Source organism: Alosa alosa, chromosome 22, assembly GCF_017589495.1.
Source record: "Alosa alosa isolate M-15738 ecotype Scorff River chromosome 22, AALO_Geno_1.1, whole genome shotgun sequence".
Taxonomy (NCBI): domain Eukaryota; kingdom Metazoa; phylum Chordata; class Actinopteri; order Clupeiformes; family Clupeidae; genus Alosa; species Alosa alosa.
The window spans coordinates 1,106,764-1,134,204 of NC_063210.1; the positions used below are offsets into that span (position 1 = coordinate 1,106,764).

General features: G+C 41.4%; 1 protein-coding gene across 8 annotated transcripts in view; it reads left to right on the plus strand.

Annotated features, from left to right (window-relative positions):
- The window catches only part of ccdc57 (coiled-coil domain containing 57), a 120,905-nt gene that overhangs the window by 23,087 nt on the left and 70,377 nt on the right, over positions 1 to 27,441 (plus strand). For all 8 annotated transcript variants that reach the window (XM_048233079.1, XM_048233084.1, XM_048233080.1 and 5 more), the window contains 4 exons: positions 3,425 to 3,499; positions 4,664 to 4,864; positions 8,694 to 8,852; positions 25,938 to 26,100. In XM_048233079.1, the coding sequence (XP_048089036.1) occupies positions 3,425 to 3,499; positions 4,664 to 4,864; positions 8,694 to 8,852; positions 25,938 to 26,100 (598 nt within the window). The remainder of the gene's footprint in view (positions 1 to 3,424; positions 3,500 to 4,663; positions 4,865 to 8,693; positions 8,853 to 25,937; positions 26,101 to 27,441) is intronic.

Consider the following 27,441-nt stretch of genomic DNA (forward strand, 5'->3'; position numbering starts at 1 on the left):
AATACATTTGGTGTACTTTGACAACTAGGGGCGCTATAATTAGGAAGACTTTTTCACATTGACACCAAACTTGGTACGTTGAGTCGTAAACACATCCTAAGAACCCACAATAAATTTGGTGACATTTGACCACTTGGGGCTCTATGATTAGCAACACTTTCACCTATCGCAACCAAACTTGGTATGTGGACTTGGGACTACATCCTGAGGATGCACAATTAATTTGGTGTGCTTTCACCACTAGGGGTGCTATAATTATCAACACTTTCACCACTTTAAACCAAACTTGGTATGTGGACTTCCAATCCAATCCAATCTAACACATCACAGTCAAGTCCAGTTCAGTCCAATCCAATCCAATCCCAACTCCTGCTTAACTGCTTGGCCCCCACATTGCTGCTTGCAGCTATATTTATTCATGGTTTACTTTTTATTAAATTTGTAGGCTGGAATGCCTCGCGGCAACAATTGTGTTTAAATGTAGTAGCCTACTGCTTCAGCCTCTGGCAAGCTCAAAAGGGGGCGGCTAGTGGTAGCTTGAGAGCAACGTGTTGGAGACCCTGGTGTATAACGAGACAAGGGCTTAATGCCGCTGTTGTGTAATTTATTGTCTTTAATCATGTTTAGGCTATTTTTGTTCAGGACAAACAAAAAAGGAAACAAGATCAATACAATTGTCTTTATTTGTCATATGATGCATAAATAACCATAATATACACGTCTTCTCATAGGCTCCTCCATAAATACGCACTGAATAACGTTTGGCTGTAGCCGCCGGATAGGCACCCGACCCCCACCAACATGTAGGCGCATGAGAGCTCGTGCCCAACACAGACTTTCGTGCACGGAGCTGGTTCCAAATGCTCCATGCGGCGCCATACTTGAAAATGGCGTATGCCAACATGCCGAAGCTAATCTGCACGCTCTTGACCCTCTGGTCAAGACCATGCCAAAATTCGCTGATTGGCTCTTCAGAAACGACAACAAAACACTGCCAAAATTTGTGTCTGTAAAAAGGTTTTGTAGCTTTGTAGATCCAGTTTGCACACGAACCATAGATGTCGCACTTCTCCCAATTTCTGCCTAGTTGTATGCGTAAAGCTGTTCCACACACGTTCAAACTAAATCCCAGTGGACAAATGTTTTTCACACAAAATGCACAAAATATTTCTGCAGGTAGGTCTTTTTTTGCACACAGACAAATTAATTCCACAGCTACAAAACGGTTCTACACATGTGCAAATCCTATCCTCGAAGACAATTTTTTTACAAAGTACAAAGTTTCTGTGCACAAGCACAATTAAGCAATAAGCCCCGAGAGGTCGTACGGACCTCGGACTCGAGTGGCTTATTGCTTTACTAAAACTGTTACTATAAATACCTGGCAAAGTTTCATAAAGTAAAGGCACAACAACTAGAAATGGAACCGATTTATTCATAGATAATCACTCTTCCGCCAAGAAATATATTTCCTCTATTGGAAGGGTTGCCAAGCAACATCGAGACACAGCTACTTTAACTTTTGTATCAAGTTATGGTAGTGCAGTAATATAGAACGAAATGCGGTCAAGGTGTATGTTTATGCTGCATTTTACAACGGCATCAAACGTGATTCAGCCAATCACAATCACTATTAGTTTTAGAAATTGTTTTAAACAGCTACAAAACTCTATTACACATGTGCATATCTTTTCACGGGCACAAAATAAAAAATGCCGCTGATTTGTTTCGATATGCACAGCTCCAACAACGCTTGAGTTCTCGTGCATGCTCAGCGACACACAGAGTGGTGTCAGGCTTCATGTTTTTCCCCATTACAGTGTCACACGGTGACATATTTCCCGACATTACCTTATCCATGAGGCTACATTTTTAAATAGTGAAAACCCAATTATAATCACCCACTTTGGATATTGGAGCTTACCGACTGTGCATCTTGAGTTTTAACTTGACGTGAAGTCATAATCCTATAGCCTACTTCGTTCGAATCTGTCCATTTCTTTCCAACTTGACCGAATTCATCCATACATTTGCACAGACGTCTGCACTAATTGTCGAGTAGCATAGTTTATTTTCTCCTGTCTTGATTTGTTTGTAATGGAGGTTGGCATTGTTATGCCAGTCTCTCTACTGTATTCGAAGCTGCAGGTGTTAGTCTACAGAATCGTTAGCATAGATAAATTGATATCAACACTGAGTTTTTAAGTTATGAATCTACACACCTCAAGCACGTCTTGCCTCTTTATAAACAAACCTCAAAGCAAAAGTGAAATTTCGTGAAGTCAATTCTTTGTTAGGCTATGTGATGACACTATTTTACTGTATGCCGTTCTTTATTCAGTTCACCATGCTTACGTGCTTTTCAAAATCAGACTGGTTTGTGTTTTTTCTGGATTTAAATAGGATTCAGAAGGTCAACGAGAAAGTCCACATCCCATGTTTTCACATCAACCTAAATTAACGAGGTGGTGGATCAGTCTGGTTCTACTTTAAATAAATCACGCCTCTTTCATAAGGCGCCTGGACTTGCGCTTGAACTTGCGCACTGTGGGTGTGACAGAAGCGGGAATGGGAGAATGCGCATAAAGTTTCCCCCCAAGAACAAGCAGCGATGGCTTCATTTTTTAGATGTTCATCATGGCAGAGCCAGCGACTAGACCAAAGACGGTTGCGGAGGAGGTGAAGAGGTTTTAACAGCAGTGTTGTGAAATATGCACCCCAAAGCTGTAGGGGGTGCTCTGTAGAGAAAAAATGTGAAGAAACGACTAGAGTTACAGAGTGGGCCTTTAAGGAAAACGTGTTTTGTTTGTGATTTCACAGAAAAGCACTACACTACCCAAAATCCCAGTATTTCCCACAGTGCTTTACAGCTTAGGTGGCCACCTAAGCAACACATGCCTCCCGCCCTAACTACGTTGTCCAAAAATAATAATTTAATCATTTCATAGCTCTAGAGTATAGAAGTACCTTACACATTTTTAAAGGCCAGTTATTTCATGGATCCAGGATACTATTGCACCCTGATAAAGTTCCCTTGGCCTTTGGAATTAAAATAGCCCCACATCATCACATACCCTTCACCATACCTAGAGATTGGCATGGTTTTATTTCAGTTAGCCTAATAGCTGGTTTGATTTACATTGAGAGATGATCTTATGTAAAGTACCCCATGCCAATATCTAGGTATGGTGAAGGGTATGTTTCTGCTTTGGGTAAACAAACTAAAGCCATAAAGGCCTGTTCCTATGATGTTGGCATTACTTAGGCTTGCCACTCTCCAGCCAATGCATAGACAAGCCAGGCATATGCCGGAATAATACTGAAAAACCCCAAAAGGTCTTGCTCTCTGGGACAATATCACTTAGCGACAAACCATAAACCACAATGATTGTTTTTTTTTTTTATGCTTGTGATATTTTTTTAGAATACAGGAGCTTGAGGATCAACTGAGCCAAATGGAGCACAAACACGAAAAGGAAGAGGAGAAAGCATGCAGAATGTATGATTTTAGCTCTTCAATATTTTGTCTTGACAATCTACTTGTTCTGACAATGTGGTGCTAGACAATACATCATTGGAAGTCAATAATGACAAAGAAAAAAAACTACACCTGTTATCTGGTTTAGGTTTTTCATTTGAACCGGTTCCACACTGTAAAGGTATATCAGAATATTAAAGAAACATGCTAACTTTTTGGGAAATTAGCTTATTTGCGGTCTACCAGAGTTAGATAAGGGGATACATACCCTTCTCCTCTCTGTGTGTGCAATAACCCAGTCTAATGCCCCCACCGCTAGTCTGGATTAGCATAACTCATTGGAAGTAAGTTAAACCAGTTGGCCTACTGTATAGCTCTAAAAGTGACAAAATAGACTTAGACTACTTAGACTTACAACTTCTATTTTATCTTATTTAAATGTTGTGACTTGTGTACCACATGTAGAAATAACAATGTAAAATGAGACCCAGCAATTTTCTGTATATGTTCTTGGAACTATATTCTCCTGTTGGTGAAACACTGCTACCTGGGCACAGTGATTGCACGCAGCAGCATTGTTTCCTAGGTACACAGAGAATGCACAGCGATTCAGTGGTCGGTGAAGAGAAGATTTAGCCTGACGAGCCAGACCCACATTAAAATGTAGGGTCTGGGCACTCACCGTTCGCAGTGCTCAGTCCGAGGGGCGGGATAATCAGTTGTCTTTCAAATTCCCTCTGCACGCAAATAGGACAGCGGCAGCTATGGAGTGCCATGCCTTTCCACCAGCGGAGCTGGTTGGCTAGTTCAAACATTTACCAACTTAATAAAAGCTTAACTTCGTGTCACACTGTTAAGCCAACAGCAACATCCATCTTATTTGTTTTCAAGTAGCAGGGAATTCAAGCCAAACCGTTGCAACTCTGCCATCAATCATTATGTTAAGCCCACCTAACGACTCTATACACGATTTCATTGGCCTGATTGAGTTTCGATTTCTGGAGCTCACAAGCCAACGGAGAGTTGCTTGACTAGCCCTGGCAGGGGGCGCGTCTAGATTTCTAGGCTAGAAACTGTATTTCCGAGTATGTATCTGGAAAATTGCACAAAGCCCTATGATGAGAGACCAAGATACTTAGTCCTATCAATATGAAACGTGCTAAAGGAAAACATGTATGTTTGCAGGTATGCAGAACTGGAGGCCCATGCTCGGGATAGAGAGACTGTGCTAACCCACATGAGTGATGTCCATGCTGAACAGCTTTGTGAAGCAGAGACTAGGAGAAGAGAGCTACAAACACAGCTGGATGTCTTACTGGCTGAACAGACCATGAGAGACAGAAGCCATACAAAAGAATTGCAGCAGAGGGATCAGGAGATTCTGAGGTAAGAATGTAATAACACATTGCATGCTGTTTCTGATATGTACTGTACTGTAGGTCATCAAAAAAAAAAAAATCTGCACATTTCTCTCTGATAAATAAATGAGCTGTCACATTGAATTGCTTTCAAAACATTGTCATAGCACTGTGCAATTTCTCCTTTTTCTTGCGTTCTTGTAAGTGATGTCTCAGCATGCAGTAGCCTTTTGCTACTGTTCCCTGAATTAATTGTTTTGATTGTGAGCGCTTTACATTGTCATTTTATTGAGTTTTGATTGTATTGAGAGCTTTACATTCTCATGGCTATCTGTAGGTGTACACTACCCTCCGAAATTCGAATGTATTGTCTTTCTGGTACTAGTGCATTAAAAGAGAGCATTAACGGTACTAGTGCAGTGCCCGTTCAAAACTTTCCTATAGAAAACCCGTAGCCCAATTACATGCACACAGACAGACAGACGTTCCTGTCAGTTCCTATTATCAATAGATCGATTTAATGATATCTTTTGCATTTCTTTTTTTCCAACCAACGTCAAACTTGGCACTGCACTCACTCATGCCCGTAGCATTTTAAGTTTGAAATCAGTCAGACGAATGGTTTGAGAGATATTCGTCAAACACACATACACAGACAAGTCGGATGTTCCTGTCATTAAATGAAATGGATGTGACAATATATTTTGCATTTCTTATCCAAACAACATCAAACTTGGTAGTACTGCACTCACTCGTGCTCTTAGCAAGACACATGCCAAGTTTGAAACTAGAAAAGCATTTCCTGAAGGAAATACATTGCATGAAAAAATAGCATGCTAACAATGTTAAAATGCTAACTATGTTAACCATGTGACTTAGCTAACCTAGCTAATCATTTTTTGTAGTTATGCTAACTATGCTAAGTAACATGTTAACATGCTAACTATGATAACCATGTGACTTAGCTAACCTAGCTAATAATTTTTTGTAGTTATGCTAACTATGTTAACTAGCATGCTAACTATGCTAACCATGTGACTTAGCTAATCATTTTTAGCAGTTATGCTAACTATGCTAACTAACATGTTAACATGCTAACCATGTTACTTAGCTAACTTAGTTAGCATAACTGTTAAAAATGATTAACTAGCATGCTAACATGCTAGCATGCTAACTATGCTAACCTTGTTACTTTGCTAACTTAGCCAATCATTTTTAGCAGTTTTGTTAAAAATGCTAACTAGCATGTTAACATGTTAGCATGCTAACCATGTTACTTAGCTAACTTAGCTAATCATTTTTAGCCGTTTTGTTAAAAATGCTAACAATGTTAGCGATGCCATCATGCTAACTATGCTAACCATGCTAACTAGCTACAGTGGGTAGGAGTCATAGTTGATGACAAGTAACAGTTAACAATGGCTGAACAGTTAAAAGGTTCAGTAGTTTAAAGGGTTAAATTGTTTAACAGTGAAATATTGTAGTGAGGACTTTTATTTTGAAACAGTTTTTGGCAGAGGAAGCAGTTGAACAGGATGTGTAGTCTTAATAGGGCCAGTTTGTATGCTTAAAGCCTGAGACTGGCAGTTGATCCAGGTGGCCTGAACACCTGCCATAGGATTCTAATTGCTGCGATGTCATAAAGGCCCAATGTTAAGTCAATGGGGACATTTTGAGTAGTTTTTAATTAGTTTAAAAAGTATAAAAGTTACAAAGCTGAAAAATACATAGCACTCTTGTCCTAAGTAAGACCTACGTAACATAGTTTGAATGAAGTTTCTACGTTAAACGGTTGAAGCTGCATTAAATGCGTTAGAAGAAGAAGAAGCCTAGGAAGAACAGTACAGTGCATTTTCATGCACTGTAATTAGTCGGATGAATGTGGGTTGGGCAGCCATGGCCTACTGGTTAGCACTTCGGACTTGTAACCGGAGGGTTGCCGGTCCGAACCCCGACCAGTAGAAACGGCTGAAGTGCCCTTGAGCAAGGCACCTAACCCCTCACTGCTCCCCGAGCGCCGCTGTTGTAGCTGTTGCGCCGGGATTAGTATGTGCCGCTGTTGTTGCTGTTGCGCCGGGATTAGTATGTGCTTCACCTCACTGTGTGTTCACTGTATGCTGAGTGTGTTTCACTAATTCACGGATTGGGATAAATGCAGAGACCAAATTTCCCTCACAGGCTCAAAAGAGTATATATACTTATACTTTCAAGGTAGGGATACACGATATATCGGCGGCCGATATATTATTGGTCGATATCGTGAAAGTTATATTTTTTTAAAGCCCTAATTTCTCAACTAGGCGTATGTAAGGCTTGCGTGGCTACACTGACCTACTTGAGCTTGGTTGTCTATACTTCCTCAAAATAATGTCAGCAGTGTGGATGTATTTCACCAACAAGATCTGTGGATCTGCGTTGAATCTGTGCAGCCCAAAATCCTCTCGTGAATGATTCTCCTTTAACCTAAGCAGAGCGGAGCTCAGCCTACCTAGAGCCGACTTGTGGTAGGCTATAGGTTTTTCCCAGCTTAGCCTTTTATCTGCGTTGAGCGTTTACGCCATAGATATGAAACCGATTCATACACTGGAGGGAGGAATGGAGGCGGCCTTTGAGAGGAAAAAAGAGAGGTACCTCGACCTCACAGTCGATTGCAGAGAGGCTGGGTGGTCAACTGCTACCCGGTGGAAGTCGGCTGGGTTTGTGGGAGCATCCCCCTAGCGCTTCCTGAAGAACATGGGAGTCACAGGCCCCAAACTCAGAAAGGCTCTGAAATACCTGGCCGAGGAGGCTGAGCAGGGAAGCTTCTGGCTTTGTTTAAGAAGGAAGGACCAGGCGTGGGTAAAGCAAGGGTCCTAGGGTTAGCTGCAGGGGGCGGCAGGGAGACATCCCTGTCATTGCTCCACCACCGTGAGATGTTCCTGGATTAATGGAGCGAAACATCAATGAAGGGTGGCTCCCGGCTGATGACCCTGCAGCTACCCGCAATGGCACCGTCGGAGGTGCGGCAAGCAAAAATGTTCAGCAGGAAGTCACTTGCCTGTGCTACCACCGTAGACTTTGATGGATGCTTGACATTTGAACAGTACTTCAGCGGGACTTGATAACATCCTTCAAATAGCAGCCTTGAAGGATCTCACCTTGACTTTTAGCAACAGCCTAAATAATCGTTCTTCCCTTATGCATGATTTCCTGCCTGCAGTCCCCTATTCTCCCTGACTCACTTTGTCGTAGTGCCCATCTGTAGAACTAAAATACCTCAAGCATTTAAGTTGTAAATGAACTTGTAAAGGAGTCGACACTATGGGGAGACATGGACACGGCGAATAGGTTTAAAAGCCCGAACTCAGGGAAACTTTAATCCTCATAATTTAGCTCGCATGTCAGTTTAAAGTTACACACAAGTCGCGCCAGCGAACGCCATCAGAACACGACACAGTAAACAGTACACAACATCTCAACAGATGAAAGTGCAGGCTGTGACTGCAACAGTACCATTCAAGTGAACATGTAATGGCTGTATGTGAATTATGTACAACGTGGTGCCCCTACAAACTATTGATTATTATACTTTTTCTTTTCATTCTGTGTCATTATAATGTTTACTGCAATCAACACAATTTAGGTTGCACTCTTTTAAATACCATGTTTTTGTGCTTATGTACCCTGCCTTGTCAAACTTTGATAAATTAATCTTAAAAAGTTACTGTTCTTAGTAGCAGTTTATTTTGCTCAAGTGTACAATTGTTCCTGTCCTTAAAAAAGTTATTGTGTGCCTTTGGATCCTGTCCACTGGAGTTCAGGTAGCTATTTCAGCATTTCTAGTTGCCCTATTTATTGACTTCTCATACTTCTCAAAGGCTTCGCTCAGAGCTTGAAGCAACAAGATCCAGCTGGGACACCTACATCACACAGGTGTCAAAAGACATGGTCATCAAAGACACAGAGCTTCTGACCATAAGAGAACAAGAAACAAAACTGCGGGAAGAATTGAACAGATGTAATGAAGATGTGAAACGGTATGTGGGTGTTCCATTTTTATGATTGGAATTGGATACTCTATTTGATATTTCAACTCATGATGCTTTTAAGCAGGGGTTTTCAACCGGTGGTCCGCGGTGTCATTGCAGGTGGTCCGTGACATGCATTCCAGCCTGCGTAATTTCACATTTAATAACTTTTTTCCATCATCTATTCCATATCTATTCCACATCTATTCCATATTCGCAAAATGAGGACATACAGACTATTCAGATAACAGGTGCACCTCCAGTTTTGCACGGTTTTAGTCAAGTTATAGGCCGGTTTTAGTCAAGTTATAGGCCTGTTTACCTTTAAAGGTTCAGCATTCTGCATTTTGCAATGAGCAGTGCTTTCCCTTTTGAATTGGAAATGCTCTGTGTCATTGTGTGTGTGTGTGTGTGTGTGTTTCTATGAATTGTTAATCTGGCCCTGCCCCCAACAACTCAACTTTTCACCTCTCCACCTCTGGCCTATTGTCCAGGAGGAGGAGGGGCCTGAGGCCTGGACAAAGTCATCAACAGAGTCATTGCACTGAAGGGAGAGGCAACTGGCATGTGATCTCCCCACAGGCCAATGGATGTACAAGTTTTCTCCTGTGCCTATGATATTTAATCCAGTGTTTTGTCGAATTGCAAATTACTATTAAAATACTATTTTATGATAGTATGAAGTACTTTTTGTATAGACTACTATCTTAATTGGTTTATACTCAATACTTGACCAATGGCTATTGCATCTTTCTATTGTAAGTGAGAATGTGGCAGGTGATCTACTGTAGCCTATAGGCTTCATAAAATAAAAAAAAACAGGGTGCGTTTTCCGTTAAACACGGAGGTTAGCTTTTTACTAGCGATAATGCGATGCATCGTTCAACTAACGAACATGTAAGTTACGACTGTTTCCCAAAACTGTCATACTTACATAGAACTTGTATGTTTGGACCATGATAGTTTCCAAACTTCAGCAGTCTGGACTAAGGTGGTTAATGACATTTAGTAGCACGTGACGGGCACACCTGCACATACAGTAACAGAGACTTACAGTGGGCATCGCTTTCAAATGGCCACTTCAGTCGCGCATTACGAGGCGTGAAGCTGCGTGAAGCTTTAGTACCACTTTCAGCCACTGTGCGTCGCTCTGCCACTGTACATCGCTCTGTCAGTAGCCTGACTGCCGCCCCTTCTGAAAAAGCAGGAGGCTAGGCTACCTTTAAACGTAATTGTTACCGAGAGGAATCCAGCCTACTGAATTCAATAACAAAATAAATCGTAAATAAACATTACCTCGATTAAGGCTACTTGGGTATGGCTTAAGGCTTGACTACACGGTGGTAGCGAAAATCAAAATCTGCTTTTGATAGCCTACCGGTGCCGCTCCACAAAACGAAAAAATATCTTAATTTGCTGTCTATGTTATTGTCAGTGTTGGGGGTAACGCAACTACGCAAATCAAAACAGTGTCTTGTGTTATAATTGAGCCAGTAGAGAAATAACAGTTCAGAATTAATCTGTAGCCTTGGGTAGGCTTCTGCAGAAAGCAATGTTGTTGGCGATTTAATACTATCTGGCGACGTTTTAACAGGCTCACGCCAATAGAGGCTTAGACAACTATAACCCACGTTTTGGTTTAAGTAAATTAATTTGCCCTACTTCTTGACTGCAATGTAGTCAACTGACTGCTTGACATGTCATTTTTATTTTTCTGTACAATAAACAAATACATCTGCTTTATGCCGCAGAATTACATTCATATTTGGCTGACTGCAGGCGCCGCCACTTCCCTCCCCATATTCCAAGATTAAGATAGTAGCCTATACAAAAAGCACTTCATACTATCATAAAAAAAAATCGTTAAAACGAATAACTATTTGCAATTTGACAAAACACTGGTCCTCATTTTGCGAATGCGAGGACGATATGAGCCTGTTGCATTTAGTTAGATGTCCGAGTCCACATGTGTTTGAAAACCACTGGCTCGTAATCACAATAATTTAACACCGACAGTTATTACGGATAGCCTACTTCATCATGTCCCCATGCCTACATTTTTGTGAGTAGCAGAGAGATCGTTAAAAACAATAAAGTATGGCTCTCCGTTTGGGACATCGAAAACTTATATTTTTAATAGACTACCGTCGAAGATGCTGACTTGCAAAAGCCTCGGGATAACATGTTATCTCCACTATCATCAGTCATGCCCCTTGATCAAAGTGGGGAATGAAATAAAAGTTTGAGAACCACTGGCTTAACAAGTTACCTGCAGTCCAGAACACAGAATCTGTTGCAATATTCTGATGATAGGCGATGATATCGGCAAATGGTTGTTTTCCAAAGTAAGAATTTCACTTCACCATGCACCTTCGACAATGAATAGCTCATTACACTTGTTACTGTTAAACGTAGGCCTACCTGGTATCATTACAAACATTATTCTGTGTCCTAAAACTGGCATATTTTATGGCATTGTGTCATGTAAGTTCGTTGCAAAATCTAGAGAAATGTGTGAGGTGGTCAGCGGGGGACAATTGAGACACACATTGGATTGTGTTATGCTTGAACATTCCACACTATCCACAGCTGTGGTAGGCCTATCAGGGCAGGAGGATTACTGTTAAGCGCCAGGCTTTATATAAAATTCTTCAACAGAAGGCCTCGAATGTTATCTTCTTTGTGGAGCGCTTTGCTTCGCTTCTGTAATCTCGGCTTCATTGAAAATGAGGGCTTCCCTCAATGACCCTCGAGAATAAATAAAGGTTGAATGAATGAATGAATGAATGAATGAATGCCCAAAATAAAGGCCTGTGGTTTTGCGCGGCCTACAGTAAATAACAGACCAGCCAGAATGTGCGTTATGATGCTTTTTACGAGCAAGATGTTTTTGGTACCCTCGCACACTGCATGTTCTTAAATAACAATGATCATCAGTAATATTCAACCATTAATTTGGGTAAATGGGCAAAGCGTGACCACCTTGATTGGCTGATTGGTTAATGATTGTAACGCTGGCATGATTCCAAACACCTCCCTTACGATGATGAGTGACAGGTCTCAGAATCGTCGCTACACAAGGACGGAAGATGATGAATAACTGGGGCCAGAGGGCTATTCACAAAGGCTTTTATCTTACTACTAGGAGTAGGCTACTCCTAAATCGCATAAAAAGATTTCAGCTTGGAGTTTTCTCTTAAAAGTTATTCACAAAGCCTTTCAGACAACTCCTAAACTAGGAGTGAGTCTTCGTGGCTATGGATGACGTCATTACTCATGCACTAGCTGACTCCAAACACCTCTCTTCCGATGATGAGTGACAGGTGACAGGTCGGAGAATGCGTGCGCTACACAAGTAGTGCGAAGGACGGAAGATGATTAATAACTGAATAAAAAGGCCTAGCCTAAATTAATAAAGAGTAAGGCAAAACAAATAGCCTAGTAGCCTAATGAAACATAGGCCTATGGATTGATGCAGTAGCCTACCTTTGCAACATTATTAAATTAATCTGTCACCATATGCCTAGGCTACGTTTGCAAAGAGGAGAACATTTTAATTTGATTCACAATGAAACGTTACATTTCATTTACATGTTAACAATGAGTAGTTTTGGTTGTTGTTGGTGGCGTTATTGCATCCCTTTTATGAATGCAAAATTGTTCCCTCGCGATTGGAAGCTCTTGTTGCGCATAGGCTACGCATTTCAAAACATCGCAACGTAAAATGCCACAAAAAGCTGTTTATTTGTAGGTCTTAGTGAGTTAGGAGTCCTCTCGACTTAAGCTGTCCCAGACTTAGGTGCTACTTTTAGGTCTAAAATGCTTTGTGAATACGGCCCTGAATAAAAAGGCCAGCCTAAATGAATCAAGGCAAAACAGCCTAGTAGCCTAATGAAACATATGAATTTATGTAGTATCTTTATTAAATTATTATGTTACTATGCCTACATTTGCAAAAGAGAACATTTTAATTTGATTCACAATAATGTTACATTTAATTTACATGTTGACAATGATTAGCCTAGTTTTGGTTGTTGTTGGCGGCGTTATTGCATGTTAGTTATGCCTACAATGCAAAATTGCTTCCTCACGATTGGAAGCTCCTGTAGCTGCATAGGATTTCAAAACACGTCAAAATGCCGCAGGTTTGTGAATAGGTCTGTGAGTAAGGAGTCCTCTTGACTTCTTTTAAGCTGTCAGAGGTGGGAAGGTGGGATTTGTTGGGGGCAGGGCTGGATTAACTGGGCACAAATGTCTGATGCCCCCCCTTCCCCCCAGCCAACGTGAATTGGGTGGTTAGTTAATAGGCCTATCGTGAAGATTTTTCCTGCCATCTAAGGCACGAGCGCATCTGTGAGGCCAAGCCTCACCAAGTAGCTCGTTTGTTTACAACTAACATTCCATTTAATTAAACTGCTTTATAGGCTATGCCGAAATAGTTTTCAACATTTTGAATATTAGTGTCGGGTGAATTGAAATGTTCTCAAAGTAGCCTTATGGCTGAAAGCTGCTTGGGATCCCCCCGTCAAGCAATATAACAAACGCGCTTCCTGCACTCATTGTTTCAAAAGGAGTAATTTTGGCTTTGTCAGAACTGAAGAGCTGTGGACGGCACGGTATGCCCAATGAAAATAAATTAACGCAACGCAACACAACACAACACAGACCCCGCTTCTCTCGCGTCAATCACTGACAGTAACCTAGAATAAATGCATGGGGAAAAGCACTTCCCCATGACAGACATCGTAAAACACTGAAAGTTAATATTTTGTCACTAGCAACATACATCTGTCCTTTGTTAAATGTATTATGTTCCAAGTAGCCTATGTGTAATTCTGCTTCATAAAGTTGAACAAATACATTTGCTTATTTCACAGAAAAATATAAATAGCCAGTTAGGGTCTACAGTGCAGAGTTGGTAAGTTATGGTAGGCCAACTTGCAATGAACATACAAATGGGAAATTCTTTCTCTTGTAGCTGAGTAGCCTCAGGTGCGCACGTAGACATAAGGCCGAACATGCAAGCGCCAATGAATCGTGCTCTCACGACAATCACGCCGTTAAACTTAAATAGGTTAACATCACTCTAAGTTAAGCCTTCAAGCAAGGAAAACGATGATTTGAAGACATCTGTTTCGTTGGAAGGGCAAGGGGTAGCAACAGGGCAACACAGAGACAGGCCCGATGGCAGGGCTGTTATGAGAGTATTAAAATATGGGATATTCCACGGGAAAACATTTAAAATGGCAAGACAGCGGGGGAAAGTTAAAATACGTGATAAACACGGAAAAAGTTGGCATGCATTGTTTCGGTCCCCATGCACAGGGATTATTTGTCATATTATTAATCACATATGATTATTTGTGAAATTGTGCAAACAGGCGCAACCCATTTGAAAAGGAAGGACTGGTAGCATGCAAGCTCACGGGAAAAATTGATTTAAGAACGTTATCACAGTGTGTGGCTGTGGCGCGGGCGGAAGACGGCGACAATTGGCAGGGGAGGGTCATGTCTTTTTTAACAATTCTTTCGGAGGGTCATTGAACAATTTCTAGCAGGCAAGAGAGGGTCATGCAACTTGCAACTGAAGCACTCAAAATTCCTCCGGTGGCCCCTTCAATAAATAACGAACAGTCCCTAGATTGCTGCTGGGCTATATGTCTTGGTTCATGTCTGTTAACAACTCATTGCCGTCAAACGCATAGCCTATCTCGCGGTTGCATCCATTACAAACAAACATGCAATGTGAACATCTGGGATTGGGGAGAGCACTAAATGCTCTACTGAATAAGCACAAAGTCAAACCTTTAAATGAAAAACACTCTTTAATAATAATAAAAAAAAAATAAACAGCTAATGAAGTAAACTTCCATCAAAAATTGTTTATCGCCTGTAACTCTGTGATAACAGGACGTAACAGGAAGGCATTTGGCTGAGCAACGGAGGTTAATATGCTCTATATTTTGTCCAAATGATGTCTGTTTAACATCGTTGCACTCGGAGAAAACCAGAATGTTTAATTTGTCCTGCGTTTTAATTTGTCCTGCATTTTTTCTACGGCTGCAAACAGGATTCACTCGCAGTTAACCAAATATTTCTTTATTAGGGCAGGGCAGGCATATTTCTAGCTATTAAATTATTTCTAAACCAGTCTGCTAAAGTCTGTAGTGAAGTCTGTGTAGGGTTTTCCAGGCTCCATTTCTTTTTATGAGACACCCTGCTCACTTGAGCCATCTACCGGTTGTTTGGGTTGTTGCAGCTTCTCACTGGAAAAATACAAATTAAAGTCGTGTGATACCGCGTGATTCCACGCGCGGACCGCGAGTGAAGCTGGCCAAGTCGAAGCACTGCCCACTGTAATGATGGACTACCTTAGTTTAATCCGTGAAATCTGTTTTTCTCAGGGTCATCAAGTTAATTCATTGGTTCATATAGACTGACCTTGTAAATTCACCACCGCTTTGAATTAACGTTTAACACGGGTCATTTAAATGTGCTGGTGAAACAGTTGTGTACTCTATTGTTATTTATCCCCTATTCACCCACCACAGTCAATTCTGTGGCGCAGTGCGTTAAGGCCGGCTGATGACAGCCGCCATTACGCAGCAGTTATCAGTTCCCTGTCCAAGAGTTCGAATCTGAGTTAAGCGTAGTTAGCTTTTGGGAAACGCACCCCTGATGTCTGATGTGTGATCAGTGGAATATGGGGAGGGAAGTGGCAGTGTTTTTTTGCGTGTCTGCAGAAGTCAGCCAAATATGAATGTAATTCTGCGGCATAAAGCAGATGTATTTGTTTATTGTACAGAAAAATAAAAATGACATGTCAAGCAGTCAGTTGACTACATTGCAGTCAAGAAGTAGGGCAAATTAATTTACGAAACCAAAAGGTGGGTTATAGTTGTCTAAGCCTCTATTGCGTAGCCTGTTAAAACGTCGCCAGATAGTATTAAATCGCCAACAACATTGCTTTCTGCAGAAGCCTACCCAAGGCTACAGATTAATTCTGAACTGTTATTTCTCTACTGGCTCAATTATAACACAAGACACTGTTTTGATTTGCGTAGTTGCGTTACCCCCAACACTGACAATAATGTAGACAGCAAATTAAGATATTTTTTCGTTTTGTGGAGCGGCACCTGTAGGCTATCAAAAGCAGATTTCGATTTTCGTTACCACCGTGTAGTCAAGCCATAAGCCATACCCAAGTAGCCTAAATCGAGGTAATGTTTAATTATGCATGATTTATTTTGTTATTGAATTAGTAGGCTGGGATTCCTCTCGGCAACAATTATGTTTAACGGTAGCCTCCTGCTTTTTCAAAAGGGGCGGCAGGCAGGCTGACACACAGTGGCTGAAAGTGGTACTAAAGCTTCACACAGCTTCACGCCGCGTAATGCGCGACTGAAGTGGCCATTCGAAAGCAACGCCCACTGTACATAGTTCTATGTACTATCATTCTTGCTGTCTTAGCTTGTTTATATTGTATTCTTTTTTATAGCCATTTGTTTATAACATGAACAAATACAGATTTGGGGAATTTGTGTGAAATGAAGTAGCTGTAATGTTATTAAACAGAAAATTAACACATGTGCTTGCTTTGATTCTGTATTGGCATTTTTGTTATATTTGCATTATTTATGTAAATTTACTAACATATACATGACATGATTTACACTGCAGATAACTTTACACCTGTAAGTAATAGAATATTCATTAACTAATCATAAATTCTCACCCAAACATAAGTGTGACAATCCATACCCTTTATTTCTGCTAATTAGTAAAAATATGCAAACTAGCAAACTAGCTAAAAAATATGGATATTTACTATTACTGTATACTATTTCTATATGCTATTTACTATTACTACTAAGATCAGTTACAACACAGCATAAAAACGAGAAGAATATTTCTTCACAGGCCCATTCTCGTATGCAAATTAGTCAATAAAATGATACTCATAAGCAAATTAGCGCTCACAAAATAATAGTATAGTATCGAGTCTTTATTGTCCTATAAGGATAATCTTTTTCACACATATCATTGTTACATGTTAATGCACAGAGTGTATGTAGCTGTAACGATCCTGTGTTCCCTGTCCCTCCTTTGTTTACCTCCTGTGCCATGTGCTCCTGTGTTTACTTCCTGTCCCTGTGTTTTAGTTCCTGTCAGCCATGTGCTCCTTTGTTTGTCTTGCCATGTCTCAGTTCCCTGTGTCTCCGCCCCTCACCTGTTCCTCATTATTAGTCTGCTAGTTTAATTATGATTTCCAGCCCTGTGTTCACCTGTCTCTTGTTTCTTGTCCACTTGTGCCTTGTTAGCCTTGTTTAACCCCTGTGTATTTAAACCCTCTGTCTCCCCTCAGTCCCCTGTCGGTCATTGATGTTGTTTCGTGGTTGTAGTGTGCAGTCGCATTAAAGATTCCTGTTTTTAAGTTTAAGTGTGCCTCGTTCTCGACTTGCCCTGCGCCTCGGTCCAGCTCTCCATACTGCAACCCTGACAGTAGCACCCCAACCCTCAGGCGCCAGTTTAGGGAATGAGGGGGACAGAGATCGGCCTAATGGGGTGTCACAGGGTTCGATATCCTACTTAACTAGTTAAATATACAGACCAGACCACGGTAAAAACTATAAGGAAAAAGGTTGATAATTTACTTTTAAAAATGTAAGTGGATGAAGATGCAGATGATAATCACAGGGCTGAAACGATTCATCGAGTTACTCGAATAACTCGATTACAAAAATTACTCGAGGCAAAAACCCTGCCTCGAAGCCTCGTTAAATTCCTATGACGCCGCACTATAATGCCAAAGGGGATCTGATTGTTCCACATGGACCGTTGTTCAGGAAGCACACCACTAGCGCGTGAATCGTGATACATTCTGAATTTAGCTGGCGCGATGGCGGAGTCAAGATGTCCATAAATGGCAGAGAATGTCTAAAGTTTTCAAGTAAAGTTTTGGGATCATTACATACTCAAAAAGGAAAAGAACAAGCATCTAAACCGAAAACATCCACTCCATGCTGTTTCACCAAGCGTCAATAAAGTAGGCCATCTATCAATCTATCTAGCCTATCTATCATCTACGTAGCCTATAGCCTACATTGATGTTGGCTGATTTTAATTACATACTGTATTTGTAGTGATGTCGTGATATAATGTTTAGCTTTGATGCTTTTAAGTAGTAAACTTATTCACGTTCAATTGCAAGACAGTATGCCTAAAAAAGAACCCCTTATACACACATGCATGCACCCTCATCTTCCCTCACGCACCGCACGCGTGCACACATACACACACACAGGTTGCTAGGTTACCATAGCAAATAGGCTCACCCCAGAAATTATTTTTTAGTAGCCTAATAGTAAAATTATTTGTTAGTAGCCTAATGGTAAATGCTGCAGGTGTAGAAATCTATATAAAACAGATATTTACTTTGATGTCAGGTCTAGATTACAGCATGAAACTTGTTGTGCATATTAATACATTAAATTGCTTTCCCTCTTCTCCTTCCGAGCACTTCACAACATAGCTGGGCGAACAAAGCTGTCCATACTAAGTCATGCACAAGAGGCTGCAATTTTACAGAGAGCATTTTGAACAGTATTTAATTGTTGGCACTGGCACTTATAAACACTAAATGGGTTAATTGCAATAAATGGGCTTAGTTTTGTAGCCTGATGTTGGAGTTAGAATAAATACCTCTGTGCCAAATGCTTGATCATTTTACAGCCATGTCATTTTCGTTATGCATTATTTGTTTTGGTTGTTTAAAAATGCAAAAAAAAATATCCGATTAATCGATCGATAAAGTGCTAGATTAATCGATTACAAAAAGAATCGATAGCTGCAGCCCTATAATCACAGTATTTACAGAATGAAAGTAGACTATTTTAAATGACCGTTTACACCATCATAGCCTATCGATAACAGTTCAACAGTAACAAAACACAACTCGCAACATAAACCTTAATAGTGGGCCCACACACACACACTCACACACGGACAATAACGTTACAGTGATGCAGGCCTGGTTGAGGCTCGTGAACTGTGTGGCTGATAGCCCCTTCACCTCATAGGCAACGTCATGAGGTAGCTAAGCAAAAGAGAGGTTAGCTCACCAGCTAATGGACAGTCCACTCGCAGTCCGTTAAGCAGGGTCGATGTGAAATCCTGCGGGGTGCGTGGTGTACGTCGCAATACTCTCTTCCACTGAACCGTTCAGCTACGAATGTGAATGTCCTTCTTTTTTCAATGGAAAACCAGCCGCTAGCTTTCAGGCTAATTGTGAGCCTAAGCTATGTTGAGTCCCAGCGTCCAAGCTGTCACTAATAACCACCATTAACTATAATACTAATAATAATTATAATATATCAATAAATCAACGGTAATAAACAAACTCTCTTTCCCAGTCCGTCAGAAAGATACTTAAGGTTATTTGAATGTTAGCCCTCTACCAATCTCTGCAATCAGAAATAAACAATTCTCCTCTAAACTTTTTGACAGAACCCTTTTTTTCCTTTTGACCCGCCCCTGAGCCAATCAAAACATTACACTATTAACAGTCACATGAAAAGACCAATTGCCAAACAGCACACAGTGCGTGCAGCAACAAAACAAAAACTTACTTTAATTACCATGGTAACCTCTGCTGCCCTTAAACCTTAAAGGGGCAGGAGCTACATAAATGCATAAACGGCCAAACGGAACAAATCAAAGAACAGACTTGACCTCTTAACCTATTTTGGCAACAATAAATATTATTAACTATACTATATCAAAATACAATAATATATTAATTACTTTTAATATATTTATTATTTTTAGTAAGTAAAGTTATTTACTACATGTTGTGCCCAGGCAATAAGGCATGGGTTACACTCTCCCCCTTCTAAAAGTTTTTGATGTCCCCATCAAACTAAAGTAAGAATTTAGTGCTAAGGGCACTGAATATAATGCTAAGATATAAACCCCATGGACACTATTTGAATCTAGCACAACCAGAGCACAGTGCCAAAGGGTGACACCAAAAGGTGTGGCTTCCACATCTTGCCAGGTCTTCGTAGGCCCCATAGCCAGCAAGCACTCTTCTGCTCAAGATGTTCAGTGTTCTATCACAAGGATATCCTGGAGCATCATAGCCAAATCTCGTCACAGGTCTACGCTCTCTTCGGGGTCTCTCAGCCACTGGGCTTCTCTGAACATCAGCCTCACTGTCTCTGGAGTCTTCTCCCCTTCAAGAGCCATCTCTGCAGCAGGATCCAGGCTGGACAAGACCTCTATGACTGGCATGTCACCCGGATCAGCAACATCACATCGTTCAGCTGCAGGTAAGTGGATCAAAGGTCTCTCTCTTTCCAGGTTCCTTCTTCTCCCAGATGCTGAGGATGGTCGGAATCCAAGGTGGATATCTTCAGACTCAGAGGAGCTTGTAGCAGCAACCTCAACCAGAGCTGTGGAATCAAACTGCTTACTGACGAAACCTTTGGGATCTGGTCACTCGCCTCTGGGGTACATCAGACTCACTGTCATCTCCAGGCAACCTCACCAGATATCCTATGGGCAATAGATGGTTCCGGTGGATCATCTTGATCGCTCCCATCCCTCTCTCTGGCTTCACCTGGTACACTGGCAGATTATCCATCTGCCCGATAACAACATATGGCATTGACTTCCACTTGTCTTGAAGCTTGTGCTTTCCAGTGACCCCGAAGTTTCTGAGTAGGACACGGTCTCCTGTCCCCAGGACCTGTTCCTTGACTAGTTTGTCATGCGCTCTTCTGTTCCGCTCATGACTTTTCCCAGCAGCTTCTGTAGCGAGTTGGTATGCCCTGTGTAGATCTGTCTTCAGCTTCTTAACATAGTGCTGATGACTGACACTTCCACCTTTCTCAGGAGACACTTGGAAACACATATCAACAGGCAGACGAGCTTCACAGCCGAACATCAACAGGTAGGGGGAAAATCCAGTGGCGTCATTCCTGGTGCAGTTGTAGGCATGCACCAACTGACTGATCTGCTGACTCCACCTATGCTTCTGCTTTGGATCCAATGTACCCAGCATGGAGAGAAGGGTCCTATTAAATCTCTCTGGTTGCGGGGTCTCCCTGAGGATGATGGGGCGTTGTGCGAGACTTCCTGACCCCCAGCGTCTTCAGAAGGTCATGGATCAACTTGGACTCAAAATCCCGCCCCTGATCTGAGTGGATTCGACCAGGTAACCCATAGTGCACAAAGTACTCACACAGGACCTTTGCAACAGTTGCAGCCTTCTGGTCATGGGTGGGGAATGCCTGAGCATATCGGGTGAAATGGTCGGTCACCACGAGTATGTTGGCAAACCCCCGTGAATCAGGCTCAAGGGAGAGTACTGGGTATTATTAGGTGCACATCCACTTTCCACAGACTGTTTCACTGGAGCTATGACTGGGTCAGTATCTTGGGCTTTGCAAAGCTCAGAGTTGCTCAACTGTTCCAGGTGTCTGACATCAAGATGGACCGGAAAAGCATAACAGTCTGGAATTGCGTCAGGTGGGACACCAAGAACCTCTGCACACATAGGAAGGGCCGCACTTTCCCCATCCTCAACTTGCTTGCAAAGAGCCTGGATGCTTTCAGAGGGGATGTCTTGCCACTGACTGCTGTTCCCGCCGAACACATTCCGGGATAGTGAGTCTGCATCAATATTACTGCACCCTGGCCTATACTGTATGGTGAAACTGTAGGAAGCCAGAGCAGCGACCCAACGATGACCTGTGCCATTAAGTTTTGCAGTGGTCAGGACATAAGTCAGAGGGTTGTTATCTGTCCTGATGGTGAAGTTCACACCATACAGATAGTCGTAAAACTTGTCAACTACCGCCCACTTCAATGCCAGGAACTCGAGCTGATGTACTGGGTAGTTCTTCTCAGTGGGACTGGCAAAAGCAACTGGTCGTAGACCCTCAGGATACTGTGTTGATTTAACACAGCCCCTAAACCATGCAGACTGGCATCTATGTGTAAAACATAGGACTTGGTGGGGTCGGCAAAAGCAAGAACAGGTGAGCTTGTCAGACTCTTGTCAGCCCCCATATGGCTAGCCCACTGACAGGTTGAAGGGGGACATGGGCCAGGTGCTTGGTGTATCAGCTGTCAAAAATGATGGTCACTTGTGATCCACTGTCGAGGAGGGCTGTGCATCTCTTCCCCTCCACTTTAACCTGAGCTGTGGATGGTGGCCCTACAAGCCCTTCAGGCAGACACCCAGGTTGAGTTCTCACTGCCCCTCTTCTTACCCGGATATCAGAGGAGTCATTACCAGCTGGACCACTTCATCCTCCTCTGTCTGTTTTTCCGCTGTGCGTCAATGAATTTCTGGACAACTTTCTGTGGGTCTTCAGGAGTTCTGCACTTTGTGGCAACATGCCCATCCTCACCACATCTGTAGCAAAAGAAGTCACTAGACCGTGTCTGGGGGTATGCACTACGCTGATGGGAGATGGAGGAAGTCGGCTGGCAGGCTGGCCTCTCTGTGGCTGGACGGACAGTTATAACTTTGAGCTGCTTTCTTAACTTTCTCACCTCTTTCTTCAGAGCATTCACATCTCCACTCTCACATTCATCATCAGTGGAGGGAAATTCTTGGCCAACTGCTGAATGTATGGGTTGCACAGTTCTGTGTTCCGATGTCTGAAGTTTGACTGCTGCTATCTCATTCCTGAGTGCTTGCATATCACTGTCAGCATGCGCTACAGCACTTCTCACACGAACAGGCTTCAGGTTGGACTTAAGCTGTTGGCGTGATGTTTCGTACCCCTCTTCTGCAAGTATCTCATTCAAAAGCTGAATAAACGTGGGTGGATTGTATCGCACGGACAATAACGTTACAGTGATGCAGGCCTGGTTGAGGCTCGTGAACGGCGTGGCTGATAGCCCCTTCACCTCATAGGCAACGTCATGAGGTAGCTAAGCAAAAGAGAGGTTAGCTCACCAGCTAATGTACAGTCCACTCGCAGTCCCGTTAAGCAGGGTCGATGTGAAATCCTCCGGGGTGCGTGGTGTACGTCGCAATACTCTCTTCCACTGAACCGTTCAGCTACGAATGTGAATGTCCTTCTTTTTTCAAGGTTGGAAAACCAGCCGCTAGCTTTCAGGCTTTGTGAGCCTAAGCTATGTTGAGTCCCAGCGTCCAAGCTGTCACTAATAACCACCGTTAACTATAATACTAATAATAATTATAATATATCAATAAATCAACGGTAATAAACAAACTCTCTTTCCCAGTCCGTCAGAAAGGTACTTAAGGTTATTTGAATTGCCCTCTACCAATCTCTGCAATCAGAAATAAACTCCGAAACAATTCTCCTCTAAACTTTTTGACAGAACCCTTTTTTTCCTTTTGACCCGCCCCTGAGCCAATCAAAACATTACACTATTAACAGTTACATGAAAAGACCAATCGCCAAACAGCACACAGTGCGTGCAGCAACAAAAACTGACTTTAATTACTATGGTAACCTCTGCTGCCCTTAAACCTTAAAGTGGAAATCAAGCAGTCAAATAAAACAGATGTCTATAGCACTAGTTAAATATTTAAATATACCATGAATACAAATAAAGTCAGAAATATGACCCGTTATTCAGAATAAAGCACAAACAAGTTGCATTAATTTCAGCTGTGCGCCGCCATCTTTGTTTTCAGAAAATGATGACGTCACAAGAATGGTTGGTACAACATTCTATGCTGTTTACACAGCGGCTGTCATAGCCTCACAGTTAGCTTACTGCCCCAACAAAATGGATATGGACGAATGGGATAGACCCACCAATGAGGACAGGCATCCAATTGCCTATGCTTTTGAGCCAGTAAGAGCAGTGGGAGTTTTAGTGCCCCCCACAGAGCCTTACTATGGAGGAAAAATAGATGATCGAGAGAGAGGTGTATCTGAGCGCACAGAAAACCATCGGTGGTGCTTATTTGGGGGTTGTGTCCCTATGTTCACTGACAGGGCACACATGGAGAGTGTCTGCTGCTAGGAAATGAACCTGGGACATCTCATCCAAAATAAGATATATCATGTCCAATCCTACGTGCCAAATGCCATCATTAAAGCGAGACGTTGGAGGTCGCAATGCGGTCGCTGAGGGACATCCGAGCCGAAACACTGGAACGCCCAAAAAACAGCAGTTAACCAACTAACACACTCTTGATAGGTTGTGCGGAGGGGGTAGGCTAGGGGACTACACTGATCACCTGAGATTACACTAATTTTTACACCTATACTCAGTTGTTCTGCAATGTATTATCATGGTAGAAGCTGCGATACAGTACTAGCATAACATAACAAACACATACTGTAACTAGCATAGCATGAACCCTAAAATCTATGGTTGCTACAAGCGGCACATCCGTGCATTTATTTACTTAAAGTGAACAGCTTGTTATTTTGTCAGCTTACATAAACAAATAAAAACTCAGACCCCTAGCCTACAGTCCATAAACAATGTCTACCCACAAAACCATGCCTGTCACAATCACAGACCTAGGCTACTACAGAGTATCCTACACAAGTCAGACGTAGGCTAGCGTACCCACAACAGGTTCTCACCAGGTTCGCAAGTCTGTGCAAATAGTTTCCACTACTACTTGAGCGAAACAAATGCAATCATCGATACTACTCAATCACAAAAAGAAACATCTTACTCACACATGAGAAGTTCGCTCCCCCGAGTTTATTCACCAATTCATCAACGATGCAACTGCATTTTCAGGTCGCGGTAATCCACAAATTGTGCGAGAAAATCCAAACACATTATTGCAACTGAAGTTAAATCTAATTACGCACTGTCTCTGATAGGCCTACAGGCTACATTACAGCGGCCCTTGTTCTTGTACAAACACAAAAACAAACATCAACATAATTTGCGTTGAAATAAAAGTGAACGTCCGCTAATGGATAAAACATCCACGAACAAACGCTAACCATTCTGATGACGTAGCGCCTGCATTTTTAAAACATGGCCGCGCCCTAGTGGCGAAAGTCGTTATTGACATGTCATTTTCCAGTGAAACTACTTGAAAATCGGGTTTAATGAAAATCCATGTATCTTCAAAAATGAAAAAGCAACCAAAAATGGTCACAGTTCTCACTGCTTCATTTCCACTTTAAAGGGGCAGGAGCTACATAAATGCATAAACGGCCAAACGGAGCAAATCAAAGAACAGACTTGACCTCTTAACCTATTTTGGCAACAATAAATATTATTAACCATACTATATCAAAATACAATAATATATTAATTACTTTTAATATATGTATTATTTTTAGTAAGTAAAGCTATTTACTACATGTTGTGCCCAGGCAATAAGGCCTGGGTTACATGTATATTTACACTAATTAAGTAAAAACATCCATAATTGCTTTGGCATGATGTTATTGTAAAGGTAAAGTTGCACATGAATGAAAAAGGTAAAAAATGTCCTAATTTGCATATTGTAACTGCAATATCCCATCTAAAAACATATTTTTGTATGATCATTTGTTATATTTGACACAATTTGAATATTATTTGAGCCTAAATCATTAACTGAGCCTAAGTCATTAACTTACCTACTTACAGCCATATTATCAATACATTTCTTTATTATGCATTATTCGCTAATGTATTCAAATATGCAAATTATCTCATTAACTATGCGTGATATAAAAATGTCCCAAGCAGAAATGGATTCTACGCGAAAAATTACTGTAGAATCAATTGAGAAAAATTTGGTATAGTATCATCAGTATAATTAGATCGTTCTGGGTTTTGCCCTGTCTATAAGCTGTATTAACTAGACATTTGGATACTAAGCATGCATTATGAAGTTACGAAGTTATGCCACACATTGTTTGACGCGTCCCTGATATGCTTATCCTTTGTATAGGAGACTTGTAGATAGCTAACGTTAGATTTGTAGATAGCTAACGGACTTAGCAACAGTAACTAGGGCGGGGGGACTTAGCGAAGGGTCAATTCGCAGGTCTTGAACATCATCTTTAGTATGTTTTAGTAAAACATGATGAGTAACCTTGACAAACTTTTCTGTTCTCTGATGTGATTTTCCAATAGGTACAAGCAGCAGTTAACAAATGGGCTGAAGCATGAACAGACATTAGAACAGAAGTTGGTGCAGTTGGAGCTGGATTGGAAGAGGCGTTGTGAGGATGTGCGGGCTGAGGACTACATCAGAGACAAAGAGCTTGTAGAAAGTCTCACCTTCTCCAGAGACAAAGTAAGTAAGCATAAAGGGTCAGATATTGGGCACCCATTCATGACAGATGCTTGCAAATCTTTGAATATTCCCCAAAAAAGGTCAAACTGAAAAAAAGATGGCATTAACAAAGCATGATTATTACAGCACTTATAAACTTATAAACAGGATTATTCATGTTTTCCGGTTGTGTTAATTTTTAGCTTTTTCATTTACATATTGGTAGAAATTGATATGAAAAAATGAAATGGCACAACACATAAAATTATTATTTACAATTGTAACACGTGGCTCTAGCATGAAACATAGAGGGGGAGGCACATGCAGATTTCAAAGTATACAAGTACATTCATTAAAGAATATAATAAAGAATATTAAGAAGGTAAGTATAATGGAGTGTGAAACAAAAGTGTAGTGTTAATCAGTGTCTAGGGGTTCGTCATGCAAAATGGAAAACAAAAGCCTAAAGCTGAGAGGAATGAAAAACGCCCAGCATGGGGAGAGCAAGCCTCTTATCCCCACGTCAGTCACCAGTCATCTTGCACACCTAGGGCCATTTTACAGAAACTTCCTAACTCGCAAATCCTAATTTATCTGTTTGGTAACCATGGTAACCATGGCTCTGATTTATGAAAAAAGTAATTACAGAACGGCCGCTTCTAAGTCAGTGTTCTTATCCTAACTCAAAATAGGAAAGGTGTATTACAGAAATGTCTTAAGTCAAGTCAGTGTCATATCACTCTTCTGCCTCTCTCACATGACAGGGCTGTTTGTTTAGCATATTCTACTAACTAAAAATGGCAGCTCCTTTATTGTATTTACAATAGAAAGACAAAATATATTTATTGTAAGGCTTGTGCACAGGCAGCAAACAAGCACATATCCGCGCATAAGTCCTTTTATTTGCGCTTCCGGTTACACACTTTTCAGTAATGCACATTCTCCCATTCCCGCTTCTGTCACACCCACAAGCGTGCAAGTTCGAAATCAAGCGGCCTTATGAAAGAGACGTGGTTTATATTAAATAGAACCAGACTGATCCACCACCTCACCTAGGCTGATATGAAAATGTGGACTTTCTCATTGACCTTATGAATGGCATCTATATCCAGAAAGAACATAAATCAGTCTTTGGGCCCTATTTTAGCGGTCTAAAACGCATGGTCACTAGCGAATAGTTTAAAGGCACACTATGCAGGTTTTTTAGCTTAAAGGTCCAGTATGTAGGAAATAATGGAAAATAAACTGTAACCATTCCAAAAATGATCACCATATGTTGTCAGAGAGTAAGGAAACACGATGAATTGAAGTAATGGCTTATTTGACAACATTACTCTAACCCGTAAAACCCATGAAAAAAAT